At 40.6% G+C, this 14,990-nt stretch overlaps 1 protein-coding gene across 3 annotated transcripts in view; it reads left to right on the top strand.

Annotated features, from left to right (window-relative positions):
• Positions 1–14,990, top strand: part of Nos (Nitric oxide synthase) — a 288,786-nt gene that overhangs the window by 219,129 nt on the left and 54,667 nt on the right. For all 3 annotated transcript variants that reach the window (XM_065220708.1, XM_065220709.1, XM_065220707.1), the window contains exons 10-12: positions 9,798–9,912; positions 10,277–10,371; positions 11,988–12,132. In XM_065220708.1, coding sequence (XP_065076780.1) covers positions 9,798–9,912; positions 10,277–10,371; positions 11,988–12,132 — 355 coding nt within the window. The remainder of the gene's footprint in view (positions 1–9,797; positions 9,913–10,276; positions 10,372–11,987; positions 12,133–14,990) is intronic.

Below are 14,990 nucleotides of genomic sequence, written 5' to 3'. Positions count from 1 at the left end.
CTTCGAAAAATCAGGACAGATTGGAGAACCACAGGGCTGTTCCACTAATTTCAAGGAAATTTCTGGAATTTTAAAGGAAAACTTCAGCAAAGATTCAAGAGGCCTATAAACATTTAGGAATCGTGATTTTTGCCGCGGGGAAGTTACGTTTTCTTCTTCTTCTTCTTCTTCTTCTTCTTCTTCTTCTTCTTCTTCTTCTTCTTCTTCTTCGCATTTCAAGATTATTGCTTATCACATATTAGCTTATTGCGTGCTTTCAACTTAGTGTCCTAGATGCACTTCCACAGTTATTAATTGAGAGCGGTGCCTGTACCAGTTCTGCATTAGTATAATTGTGTGGCAAGTATAATCATACTTCTATGCCCGAGACATTTTCTAACCCGAAAAATTCCTAGACTGGACCGGGAATCAAACCCAGCCACCTCCATCATGGTTTTGCTTTATAGCTGCGCCTTTACCGACTGAGCTAAGGGAAGTTACGTGAACATAAGGAAAATGTGAGAACATTTTAAAGGAAGTTCTGTATTTTCAATGGTAGATTTGAGAACTTTAAAAAATGCGGGGCTTTAGCGAAGATCAGAAAACATCAAGACAGTTCCATTAATGTACAGAAAATTGCGAGTATTTTTAATATTCAAATCTGTGAAACGCCGTCTTGAGACCATCAAAGGAGATCTGAGATTTTAAGGTGGTTTCATTATATTTAGGAATGCTCCGAGTATTTCGAAGATGATCACTAGAGTGATGCAAAATTTGAAATTTTCGCTCCACAATACTTAAACGATTCAAAATTGGATCCTGACTAACCTCTCAAAATTTGAACCCATTTGGTGAGAAACTGAGATGGCACAAACCAATTGAAGTTTGAATGACAATTACTATGGTAAAACCAAGATTTTTGTTCATGTCTATCTAATAATTCACCATATTGGTCTGCTTCAAACTGTACTTGTAGAAAATTTTCCCAGCTACAACTTTGCTGAAGACCACTTTTTAATTAAATGCAAGGATCGAAAGTTATAAATGGTTCAATGCGCTGATGTCTTATGATCATGCTCAATCAACTGCTCAGCAGGCAACATTGGTGTTTCTGGGGCGTTGAATAGGACACACAAATCATGGCTACTATGTCACACTGCAAAATACAGTGTTGCCTACAGAGCAGCTGCTTGATCATGTCATAAGTTTACCAATCTCTTAAATAATTAATAACTTTTTCCTGTCTCGTTTTACATAGAAACAATCTTCAGCAAAGTTGTAGCTGAGAAAATTTTCTATAAGAATGGCACAGCTCAATATGGAAAAAGACTAGAAGGCAATGAACAAAAAGTTGAGGTTTCCCATAGTAATTTACATGTAAACTTCAAATGTCTTGTGTGAAGTCTGTTTCTAACCAAATGAGTTTTAACTTTGAGAGGCTAATCAGGACCCGATTTGAAACCATTTAAGCACTGTGGAGCGAAAAAGTCAAATTTTGCATCAGTCTAATGATCACAGAACTTCTGAGCGGTTAAGTACTTCAGGAAAATTGCTAAAACTTTTAAAGAGTTCCAAGGAATTATGGAATATTCCTAGAATTTTAAGAATTTTCCAAAATCTTCAGGGACATTGCAGGATCTTCAGGGAAGTTATATGAGTATCTGGATAATTTCAGGAACATTAAAAAATTTAGGGAATTCCGGGGAAAATTAGGGGAAAGTTATGCGAGGTTAAAACAACTTTTCGAAACTTCAGGAAAATTACGGGAATTCAAGGAAGACCTAGTAGCTTCATGGCAATTCAATTAACTTTAGGTGAATTCCGGGGAAGATTAGGGGAAAGTTATGCGAGGTTCAAAAAAGTTTCGAAACTTCAAGAAAATTACGGAAAATTCATGGAAGACCTAGTAACTTCATGGCAATTTAATTAACTTTAGGTGAATAGTGAGAACTTTTATAAAATACTGATTTTTTTGGAAGTCTAGATAATTTTAAAGAGGTTCAGAGATCTTTCGGGCAATTCAAATAAAATCAGGAAAACAAGTAAAACAACAGGAAAGTCTAGACTTTTGGGGAAGTTCAAACATGTTGAAGAATTAGATCCGATAATTTATAGGTAGTTCCATGAATTTCACGAAAATTAAAAAAAAAACTGCATTGTAAATCTACGAACTAAATTATAAATTGTTCCATTTTAATTTCAGGAAAATTAGATGTCCCGTAGATTTCAGGGAAGTTCAAAAAACTCCAGCGAAGTCATGATTTTTCAGGGAATTTTGAGATTACAGGAGCTCAGATTACTTCGGGAACTTCTTTGAAGTCCAGATAATTTTAGGGGTGATCTGAGAACATCAGGGAAACACCGAGAACTTCAAGAAAATTTCATGAACATCAAGAAAATGCGGGATCATTTTGGGCGTGAGCTTCAGCGCGGTTTCGAGAGTTGGCGGGACTTCTGGGAAGGTGATTGCAGTTCAATTAATTTCAGGAAAATTACGGGAAACTTTGAGATGCCCTAAAATTTTCAAGTGGGGTAGATGTAGTAGTCATGGTTATACGTTCCTATTATATTGTGTTCCAATTAAGGCATATTGAAGTTTCATATGCCATAATTGGAACACAGCAACGTGGAACGTATAACCATTACTGGTACATCTACCCTAGTACAGAAAACTTCAGAGATGAGAAAACTTCATAAAACTTTTGAGTTAAGTTCAGTGAATACTAAAAGCTTTAAAAGAATTTCATGAATAAGAGAAAAGTTCCGAGCATTTTAGGTAAGATCAGAGAACCTTAGGAGAGTTTCATTAGCTTCAGGAACATTACAGACATTTCAAAGAACTTTCGAGATCTTCTGGGAAATTTTCAAAACATCACGAATTTTCTATAATTAAAAAAAAAATGTGGGAACTTTGGGAAAATTTGCAGAAAATTCTAAATATGTTAAGGGAAGTTCCATGAGCATCCAAGTAGTTTCGAAAAAGTAAAGGCAGTTCCATTTACTTCAGGAAAATTGTGAGAGATTTTAGAAGTTACGTGGACTTCAGAAAAGTACAGTGAACTTCAGTGAAGTCAAGAACATCTTGAGAAAATCTAGGGAACTTCGAGGAAGTCCAAAGAAACTATCGAAAAATTCTGAGAACTCCAGGAAATTTTTAGAATGAATATCTGGATAATTGCAGGATCTCTATGGATTTTGCCTTACATCTAATATCCAACTGTACAAAATTACTCTCACGTTTCAAGATACCCTGTCTACCGGTTTCGGTTGGAAATCCTTATTCTCACATAATTTAATGATGGCCTCTCTTAGCTCAGTCGGTAAAGGCGCAACTACAAAGCAAGACCATGCTAGAGTTGAGAGGGTGTGATTCCCGGTCCGGTCTAGGAATTTTTCGGGAAACGAAAATTAGGAATTAAATATTTGTTATAGGGGAAATGGCTTTAATGTTGGCCTATGGATCTAAGATTGGGCCTATGGCTAAAAATCTGCTTTTTATCAATTTTATCTAGATGAACGTACGCTATTGAAAATTTAGTGGATTGCTGATATGTATGGGCCCAATGCATTCCAAAGTGTTTTATTTAATCAGCATCCTTTTCAGAACTCTTATTATGCGATTGACAGGATGGCCCGAGGATTCTGATTGGAAACGGATTGTGCAAGAGTTTCTTTGAAGATCCGATCAAAGGGTGCTCACTCTACACACTTATGTTGCGCCAACCTTTTTTTTTCAGTGTGGTTCAGCTGTGCTGGCGGTGCCAAGAAGTCATTGAACTGACTTTTGTTTGCTTGCCTGGTATTTTGACAGCTCTTGTTTTTGTTTTGTTTTTCGAAACCTGAGATGACCCGGGAGTAGCTACAACATTTCCGTTCCGAGATACGGACCTTGCGGGTGGATTTTACCAAGACGGTCCTGCAACATTCTATCACAGACAAACAGACGTAACACTTCATTGTGTATCTTCGTTCACGCATTTAACGGTAGATTTGAATATTATCAGTTCCGCGAAGTACTCGCCGCAGCGCTGGCATCGGATCACTTTGACGTTTCTATACATTCTATAGAACTTTTATGCAATATTGTTTGCGAGTTAGCGAGCAATCTTGTTTTCCGCGAGAAGCCAGAGAGATGTCGTTACTGAGGTCCTATGTTTTGAGATACTATGTTTTCAAGAAAAACTTTTTCAAAGAGTTACGTCTGTTTGTCTGTGATTCTATGTTGGTGTAGCAGCAGCAGTAGTAGCAGCCGATGATATGCAGTTCCAGGAGGTGAGGTAGGATGGTATAATTTTTGTTTGTTGTTGACTTTCCGACTAAAATTCAGATTTTCAGCCTTTTCAACGGCTACAAGAACTAGCGATGCAGCTCCCATGGCTGTGGCTGCTTCCAATCCTGGTGCTGTTCCTTCTGCTGGTCCGTGTTCTCCAAAATTCGTCAAAAGAATTACCAGCAGCAGCCGCAAGAATAGCAGCAGCATTGGAAGCTGCATCGCTAATTCGTGTAGCCACGGCCGAGGCTGGAAATCTCGGTTCGGTCACGACACCGCTGTCAGCTGTTCTTGTTCTGTTCATCTATTGAACGGATAGATCCCAGATAGGAGGAAATGTGGATGGGACTGCCGTCACGGGGGTCTGTGTAACGGTTTTGATAACGGAGCTGGAGGATATCATGAAACCGGGAGGTATGAGAAGTTTGTCGAGGGTAGTGTCGGAAAATTTCGCGATATTTCACGAAGTTTACCAAAGGTGAAGGGGTTTTCGCGAACTTTTCCATCACTGGTCAAGGGTAAGGTTGATAAACTATCTTGGATGAGCCCCGAAAAAATGTAATACTGAGATTGCGGAGTGTTGCTATTCAAGCGATTGCCCTGATTTTTTCAGCTGGAATCGGAATGATTGTGGTCGGAATGATTGTACGCAGTCTGGCGCGAAATGATGTACCTTCTTCATTGGACAGGCTTTAGGATGTGCGCTGACAATTCGATTTAGTAGAATCCACGGTTTTGGATTGGATTGTATTGTGGCAATATCAATAACATATTTTGACACATGCACACGGTGCAGGCGCAGGAAAAAGATCAGTGTTTCCAGTAACTTTAAAGATCATAAAAATTGTAACCATGGGTGCCAAACAATGCCAATGACTGTGCCCATGTGTGCCCAAGCTTTTTTTGTGACACACTGTGCGGAGTAACCAACCCTTTGGATCCGATGGAATGTTGTTAAATGACGAGCTAGACATAGGAGAATGTTTGCTTCACGGGCGAACCGTCGTTCATTTGGTGAGTACCTTTTCTCAGTTTTGTACAACTTTGTCTTAAACATCATTTCTGAGAGCCACTTTCGTGCTATAATTTGTTTTGAAATTTCGAGCGCGCTATTTTCAATGGATGGGAACGAGTGCAAATAGCTAAGTTCATGCATAGATTTATACATTGGTTCATTCGGCAATAGGGTCGTCCTTGTGCTTTTGTTTTAGTCGGCTGATGTCTTCAGTAATGTTTTCGTACTTGAAAGATGGGTCTGAAGAATATTTGAACTAGTTTAGAAATAACTGGTGTTCAATAGCTAGTAAAAAACATTTTTTTTTTCAACGATATCAGTATTTTTTATTAAAAACATAATGTGTATTCTTTAAAAAAAAAAACGTCAATGAATATTGAAGAAGGGTCGCGATGCTCTCACAAGAGCGTTGGACAGCACTGAAATCATTCTCATTTTTATTGAACACCCGTTAGTCCGGAAAAGTCAAGGAATAGCCTTTGTTTCAAAAGCAGTACTGCAGGACGATAGGAGTACAACATAATGAGTATTCTCGTTCTATTTATCTACACTAAAATCTAGCTCTCACCTCTTCGTGTTCAACGTTGGAAAATATCGCGAGATTTTAAATGGAAAAGTTCGTGAGCTATTGTGAGATTTCGCGAACTTTTCTTGTAGATTGATTAGAGACCCACTTTTCTCGATATTCATACAAGGCATGATTGAACTAGGGTTCCTTCCTCCTTTTTCCTTCTCCTACGTCATTTTCTTCCCTTTTCAGAAAGCGAGTAATGGATTTATAAACATAAGCCATATGGGGCTAGGACAAAAGTTAGTGCTCATGCCCCGACCACAAAAAATGGAGCATCACTTAGCCGTTTTAGATTAGATGCTTCTAATGACCGATCATTTATAAATATCAATGCAACGGAACGTACGGTACGAGATTTCCACGTTTCACCCATTCATCATCTTTGATTTAAACAGGCTCGATGTTTCTGAATCATCTTGCCCCTTAATTTCTGTATAGTAGGCTTGGCCGTGTTGATATATTTTGCGCATCTCTGATGTGGAACATAATGTCACGCTTATGTTAAATTCTCATTTGATGACGATCGAAGCGCGCTGCAACCCCGCTCATAAGGATTCTACTCAGGTGTGTAACTTAGATAGTATTTTATGGAAGCGGCTTGAGGAGCGAATCCTGGATAAAGAGTCACCGTATGTTAAATCAGGGTTGCTTCCACTCACTTGCTATAAAAAAAAACTGTTTTCGGAATTATGAAATCATTAGATGTTGTAATGATAATTAATTAGTTGCTAATTGATTAGTTACAATAAAATTTATACATACTTAAACCTATCAATATTGCTTTCAGAGCGTTGCCATCAGCGATTTTATGATTCGTGAGCGTTCACTCAGAGTGAGCGCTCACGAATCGTAAAATCGCTTACTGTGGCGCTCTGAAAGCAATATTGACAAGTTTAATGTGTCAAACACATACTTTATAACCTCTTCTTGTAACTTACAGGTGAATATTATCATTTCAACATCTAATGGTTTCATAATTCCGAAAATCAATGTTTTATAGCAAATGAGTGGAAGTAACTCTGTGCTAAATCAGTGGGCGTAGTCATACGGCCATAAAAAGAGAACAGATGGTATAATCCCATTTTAAGAAATTATCATGCCACACACAATATATTAAATAGACAGGAAAAATGATGCTGGAATTTCCTATTATTTTACAGGAGGGTTTCATGAACTGGCTGTCAGTGTTACTTCCACTCACTTACTATAAAAAAAATGTTTTTCAGAATTATGAAATCATGAGATGGTACAGTGATAATTAGTACTTGTAAGTTACAAGATGAGAACGTGAAGTATGTGTTTGACACATAAAATCTGTCAATATTGCTTTCAATGCGTCACAATCAGCAATTTTACGACTCGTGAGTGCTCACTCTGAGTGAACGCTCACGAATCATAAGATCGCTTATTGTGACGCTCTGAAAGCAAAATTGACAGGTTTTATGAGTCAAACACATACTTTAAACCCTTTTCTCGTTACTTACAAGTACAGCATATCATTGTATCATCTTATGATTGCATAATTCCGAAAAATATGTTTTTATAGCAAGTGAGTGGAAGCAACCCTGCTGGCTGTGTTGGTTTTAGATTAGATTAGATGAGAAAAGATTTACTCATACTCCAGTGGAAGGTTGCTGCTATCGATATGCTATAAAAAATAATTTTCTGATTTCTGAAATTATTAGATGTTAAAGGGTGATACGGTCAAAATTTGGTCAAGGGAAAACGCGTGTAAATCGGTGAAATCGTTTATTTAAAAAATCAAATTAAATTTCTTTTTCAAGTTCAATTAGTATAAAATTCAGGAAAAATATTCAGTTAGGCTTCCGCATTTCCAAATCCGAATTGCCGGGCCTTACGCTTGACCCCTGCCATCAGATTTTGTACAGCCACCTTGTCCACCTTCTTCGCCGCAGAAAGCCAGTTTGCCTTGAACTGCTGCTCGCCCTTAGCAGTTTTTTTGGTCTTCTTTAGGTTCCGCTTGACAATAGCCCAGTTTTTCTCAATTGGGCGGAGCTCTGGCGTGTTGGGAGGGTTCTTGTCCTTGGGAACCACCTGCACGTTGTTGGCGGCGTACCATTCCATGGCCTTTTTACCGTAATGGCAAGATGCCAAATCCGGCCAAAACAGTACGGAACAACCGTGTTTCTTCAGGAAAGGCAGCAGACGTTTATTCAAACACTCTTTCACGTAAATTTCTTGGTTGACAGTCCCGGAAGCTATGAAAATGCTGCTTTTCAAGCCACAGGTACAGATGGCTTGCCAAACCAGATATTTCTTTGCGAACTTTGACAGTTTCATGTGCTTGAAAACATCTGCTACCTTTCCCCTTCCTTTTGCCGTATAAAACTCCTGTCCCGGAAGCTGCTTGTAGTCGGCTTTGACGTAGGTTTCGTCGTCCATTACCACGCAGTCAAACCATAGAGGTAACTCTAAGACAAGTAGGTCCCGAAGAAACGTGCTCAACTTTTTGGCTCACCTCTGGTACTATCTTCGATCCCAAGCTTGTCGAATCACCCCTCGAAACATAGGAAAAACCAATAACCCCTCATTTTATCTGTCAAACTTTCATAGCGAATCAAAACAAACATTGCGTAGTACTAGAATTTCGACTAGAATAGGGTACGTTAATCGTTTGCTTGGGACCAATAGGCTACTAAAGTGGTGAACCAATTTAAAATCGTTAGTTTCGTATTGATTGTTGGTCAAACTTCGTCAGCATCGTCGTGTACAGCCTCCGGGATCGCGCTTTGGCCGTCGTATTTTGTTTATCATCGCGATTTGGAGTCACTACCTTCTTGTAAGTCGATAGTCCGGCTCGTTTTTTGGCTCGATGCACGGTTGTAGACGATACACCCAGCTTATTTGCGGCATCTCGGAGAGAGAGGTTAGGGTTTCGCTTGAAATTACCGGCAACTCTCTTTGTCGTCTCAGCGGCTTCCGGTTTTCGATTTCCCCCCGATCCAGACTTCCTGGCTGTCGACAAACGTTCCCCAAACACTTTAATTACATTTGTAACGGTTGATTTGGCAACTTTTAGCGATTTTGCCAACTTTGCGTGCGAGTAGCTCGGATTTTCGCGATGCGCGAGCAAAATTTTGATACGCTGCTCTTCTTGCTTGGACGGCATTTTGACAACTGAAGAGTGAATTCCAAAATCAAAATAGGAGCAACAATCTACACACACATACCTTCAAAATGAGGGGTGTTCAGGTTTTTTAAATGCAAAATTGAAAGAAATACGTCAAGTTGATATTGACCAAATTTTGACCGTATCACCCTTTATGATGATGTGTTCACCATGTATGTTACACGAATAGATTGTAAAATATGTGTTTGACACATGAAACATGCCAATTCCGCTTTCAGAGAGTTACAATTTTATGATCGGTGAATATTCACTGAGTGAATGTTCACCGCTCATAAAATCGCTGATTGTAACTCTCTGATTAGTAAATTGAATGGTTTTATATGTCAAAAACATACTTTACCACCTCTACTACTCTACAAGTTCAAATTACCACGGTTTCGTAAATCCCATATTTTTTTTTAATAGCACTGGTGGGGAGTAGGGAGTTATTATTATAATTATTTAACTTTATTAGGGAGGCTTTCAGCCTTGGACTGGTTCGCCTCCAAAATAGGGAGTTAGCTGATCCACCCTAGTGATAAAATTTTACAAGTTCCACGTGAAATCTGCCAGCAAAAGCTGAAATCTTACACAAACATTCGGTACGTGAAAGCAGGCATCATCAACCGATGAATTGGCCATCAATACTCTAACAGATGCTATAAACGAGCGCATCTAAAAATAACGTTGATTAAAACGTTATTTTTTTAGATAAACAAATTAATCCATTTCCTATAAGCACAACCACACACCAGAACGCAACATATAAATTTCAGTTACCGAAAATCATCTTCTCTTCTTATCATTCCACGATTTATGTTCCCTTTTTCAGAAACGGCTGCCCAGCGGACTGGGTATGGATCGTGCCGCCAATGTCCTCCTCTGTAACGCCAGTCTACCATCAGGAGATGGCGCTCTATTATCTTCGGCCGTCGTTTGAGTATCAGGTGGGTATACACAGAGGACCAGGCTTCCATCTTCTCCATCCTTCTTTAACTTCTTTTTGTTGCAACGGATCAAAGTCTTTTTATTTCCGGACACAGATAATCAATTTTTATTGATTAAGACCTGCTCGAAGCGCGTTATTGTTTACTTTGAAAAGCTCGAACGGGGCCGTCGCTGCGTGTTCCGTGGGGGAGAAGGGTTTTCTTTATTTGGAAGTAAATGTACGACAAGATCGTAATGTTGCTATATCAATAACAATCAGTTCTAATTTCCTGTAAAATTGGGAGCATTCGGGAGGGCGAGCAAGGGGACTGTTAAGAGATTTTATTGCAAAATATAATTTGTTGTTATCTTTCGATTTCACAGGAATCCGCACTTAAAACGCACATTTGGAAAAAGGGACGAGACTCATCGAAAAACAAAAAACCTCGACGGAAATTCAACTTCAAACAAATTGCAAGGTAAGGTTCGCAGAACTGAGTAAATAAAATTCCGAAACGCACAGTGCGAAACGTTACCAATCAAACTAATACGCCCCACCGTATGCACCAACCGTCCGACAAGTGTAGGAGCTTTTACATAACCTGAAAAAGCGTGGAAAAGCGTGGTTTCCAACCGACCACGAATAATGCTCCGCTTGACCATCCATAAATCTCCGACCCAATTTACTGGATAAATAATATCCCATCAAACAATATTCGTTTGGCCTGCTGTTTCTTGTGGTGGCTGCCATCGGCCTACTGAGATGAAACCCACTTTCGACGGGGAATCAATAAAACGCAATGCACAAGGGTTCCTGCCTGACGTAACGCAACAACAAAAAAAAATCTGTTATTGTGTTGTGAGGATATTGCCTCTTCGGATGTCCATGGTGAACGGATTTCCCATCAATCACGAGAGCTCGCTGATGCCAATTGCAGGGGAAAGTTCGGCATCATCATAATTTTGCGCCGATTGATTTCCTCTGTCCAAGGAGAGCTCATTCAGTTGCGTTGGTAGATGAGAACGATCGTACGTTTGCCATTGTTTGAACGATACGGATTCGTTCGATATGGCCTTGTTCCAATAGTTTTAGAATAACCATAATCATTTCCTTTCTTCTGATCACGCCACGCTATTGATAGCTTAAGATTGTCAATTTTGCGTAATACGCTCAGAACAGCTTCCTTCTCTCAATAAAAATCCCCCGAGCGAGAACCGGTTTCCTGAAAGTGTCATATCATTCATGCTAATGTCGTCCCATCTCTGCACTCGTATCGCCCTATTATCGTCGGAAACATCGGCGGAAAAAGTTTCACGGATCCAATCAAGCATGTTCTTTCCGTCATCGTCGTCGCGTGTCACTCGCTTCTGGCTCTAACTGCGAGACAGAGGACCACACTCCTAGTCTCTATCTATGCACTACAACTGGAGTAGGTACCTATGTAGTTGCGGCGGAAATTCCATTCACAAAACTGTCATTCCACCTCCCTAACGAATCGCATCAACCTCTTCCCATTTGTCCATTCCAAGGCATAATGCAGAACGAGACACGCAACAGCAGAGACAAGGTCGTTAAATCTCGTTAAACAGACAATTTCCTTCCCGTTTGCTTGGCAGTCTCCGACGGGAATCAGCAACAGCATCCTGCTCGTGTACCAATGTGGGTGTGCAGGAAAAATGTGCTAGAGGAAAATCGTCATCACGTCAAATGAACATTCACGTGCCGAAAATGAACATACGATACACAGCAGCACTCGGAAAGAGAATTCAATTGAGTGCTTTTCATGTGCCAATTCGCGCTACTTTTGCCAGCTGATGCCGGTGATCGATTTTGATGTAGTTTTCATTGACATCCGTGCAGTACAGAAGGGAAAGTGTTGAAGCTCGTCTTAAGAAGTAATATACCTTTAAGCTGTATCAAACATCCTTCACCTTACAGCGTGTCGAACAAGCAAATATCTAATCCAGGCAATTTCCCTAGCCGGTAACGAACCCAACGTACAAGACGCACGTTGCATCCTAAAAGAGAAATTTCCATCTATCTATTCAAACTAACCGTTCTCTGTTCGTTCCATTCCTTTCACCCACCCAACAGGGCCGTTAAATTTACATCGAAATTGTTCGGACGGGCCCTATCACGACGGATCAAGGCAACGGTCCTGTATGCAACCGAAACCGGACGCTCGGAACAGTATGCAAAGCAACTGGTGGAACTGCTCGGACATGCATTCAACGCTCAGGTGAGTTTTCTCGGAATAAACTTTTCGTTCATGACCTCGAAGCAGGTAGCAGGTTTGGTGATGAACTTGTTCTATCCTTTTTCGGGATCTTTCCTGTTTTTTTTTTTTATGTATCCTCTCGTGCAGTGATGGATCGCTCTTTTGGGGCTGTTTCATTACTGTTTATTATATAATGCTAATGTAAAATTCAGTTGAATTTTCAGCTAACCCATCGTAAAACATGGTGTCTCTGAAAGAAAACCTTATCATAAAAAATCAGTATCGCCCACCCACCGAACGAAAGCTAAGGCAAGCATCAAAATGTTCCATCGGAGGATATAGAATAATTTATATTTTTTAGTGTGAATCGCGTCCAAAAAAATATGTTAAGCCCATTTCAGCCCAAACAGTGTCCCCGATAGAGCATTTGAAAACTAGCCTCAAATGAAAGCGGAGCACCTGATTATTAATGTTGCTCTGCCACAGGCACCGTGGAAATAGATGGTTTAATGCCTGTAGAGCCAAAATCCATATATTCACCGAAGGTTAACTCGAGAGCGCTCCTAAGTGCGTAAATTTTGAATTTTGATAGGGAGATTAATAGCACTAAACTATTTATTTTAATATGGGTTAACTGAAAATTCATTTGAATTTAACGTTAGCATTCTACATTCAAAAGTGAAGAAAAAGCCCCAAAAGAGCGATCCATCCCTGCGTGCTTGTAGCTAATGTACTAAGGAAATTTTTTACCATTCTCAAGAAGACGTGTTTCAGAGAATAGTTTCAATGGGAGTTTGTGGGTGGATTTCATTTTCACTTGGTTCACCTAGATATATCCGTTTGGGGATTTGTTCCGCTTTATGTGGTTGACTGTAGATGTAGTTTTTTTTTGGGAAATTACATAATGACGGTAAGTTTGGCTGGAAATTTGTAACTTAGAATGATGGTTAGATCAGTTCGTCTTAACACAACCAGTTTAAACTTTTCTGTCCTCGGTAAAGTAGTTCAGGTGAACAAAACCTACAGAATAGTGCTCATTTCTAAACGGAATATTTTACCAAGTTGCAGAACTTTTCGACATTCGGAGTATTACAACGACTGGAAGGGGCGTTTCAGTCACAGTGACCATCACATTACATAATTAGTAGGTTTTAAAATATTCTTAATGAACAAAAATTAATATAAGGACATTTTAAACAGCATGGGCTAAAAAATGGTGAGTTGACAACATGGAAGGAGCGTGGTAGCTAGCTCTGGTCCTCCCGCCTCCCCGAGACATACATATGATAACAAAAGACTACCAACTGAAACATGAACACAGCTGGGTGGCGTAGCCTAGGCAATGTTGCCAGTCCAGTAATAGCAAAGTGAAAAAGTGCACCGCGAACACTGGCATGGTAACCATAGTGGAGGTGCGGCACAAAACGGAGTCTGTTCTCCATGTGGCACAAAACGGAGTCTGTTCTCCAGCATGGGACTCTAAACAGAGCTGTGCACAATGGTCCCACGGCGAGACAGATGGTTGAAGCAGCCCTAACAAGCCACCCTGGAAAAAATATAAAGTTGCAAATACCGAAGAAAGAAACACGCATCGGAACAATCGGCATAGACCTACGTGACGAAATAAGGACTACGATTGGAAACTCGAAACATGGAACTGCAAATCGCTCGGATTCCCGGGCTGCGATAGGTTAATCTATGACGAACTTCAACCACGCAACGTTGAAGTCGTAGCACTGCAGGAACTTTTCTGGACGGGACAAAAGGTATGGAAAAGCAGACATCGAGCGGCTACTTTCTACCAGAGCTGTGACACCACCAACGAGCTGGGAACCGGCTTTGCAGGGTAAGATGCGCCAACGCCTGATTGGTTGGCAGCCGATCAACGAGAGGATATTCTCTTCTTCTTCGCATTTCAAGCTTATTGCATATCGCATATTAGCTTATTGCGTGCTTCCAACTTAGTGTTCTAGATGCACTTCCACAGTTATTAATTGAGAGCTTTCGATGCCTGTACCATTTTTGCATTGGTATAATTGTGTGGCAAGTCCAATCATACTTCTATGCCCAGAGAAGTCGAGAAATTTTCCAACCCGAAAAATTCCTAGACCGGACCAGGAATCGAACCCAGCCACCTCCAGCTTTGTAGCTGCACCTTTACCGACTGAGCTAAGGGAGGCCTCACGCGAGGATATGCAAGTTGAGAATTAAGGGCCGTTTCTTCAACTACAGCATCATCAACGTGCACTGCCCACACGAAGGGAGACCCAACGACGAGAAAGTATCAACGGGACGTCAAAATCATCATCGGCGACATGAACGCTCAGGTAGGGCGGGAGACACTATACAGACCGGCAATCCATTGATACGTAAACTTTGCAGCAACCCGTGGTATGGTAGTCTGAGGTATCTTTTTCCCCCGCAAGAATATCCACAAAGCCATCTGGAGATATCTTGATCAAACACAGAAAACCAAATCGATCACATTCTAATCGACGGAAAACATAGATTCGGACCACTACTTAGTTGCAGTATGCATGCGCTCAAAACTCTCGACGGTGCATAACACCCTTCGAAGTCGAACGCTGTGACCCAACATTGAGCAATTACGGGACGCCAGAGTTGTCCAGGATTACGCGCAGCAGCTGTAAGCTGCACTACCCACGGAGGAGCAGCTTGGCGCAGCTACTCTTGAAGATGGCGTTCCGCCATAGGTAGTACTGCTGCAGTGGCACTAGGTACTGCGATCCCGGACCGAAGAAATGACTGGTTTGACGGCGAATGCAAACTGTTAGTAGAGGAGAAGAACTCAGCACGGGCGAGAATGCTGTAACACCGCACGAGATTGAATGTGGAGCGATACAGACAAGCGCGGAACA

This window comes from Ochlerotatus camptorhynchus, unplaced genomic scaffold, assembly GCF_037179485.1.
Source record: "Ochlerotatus camptorhynchus isolate MF236.1 unplaced genomic scaffold, CSIRO-AGI_Acam_v1.1 ptg000131l, whole genome shotgun sequence".
Taxonomy (NCBI): Eukaryota; Metazoa; Arthropoda; class Insecta; order Diptera; family Culicidae; genus Ochlerotatus; species Ochlerotatus camptorhynchus.
This window is presented reverse-complemented; position numbering and strand designations above follow the sequence as displayed.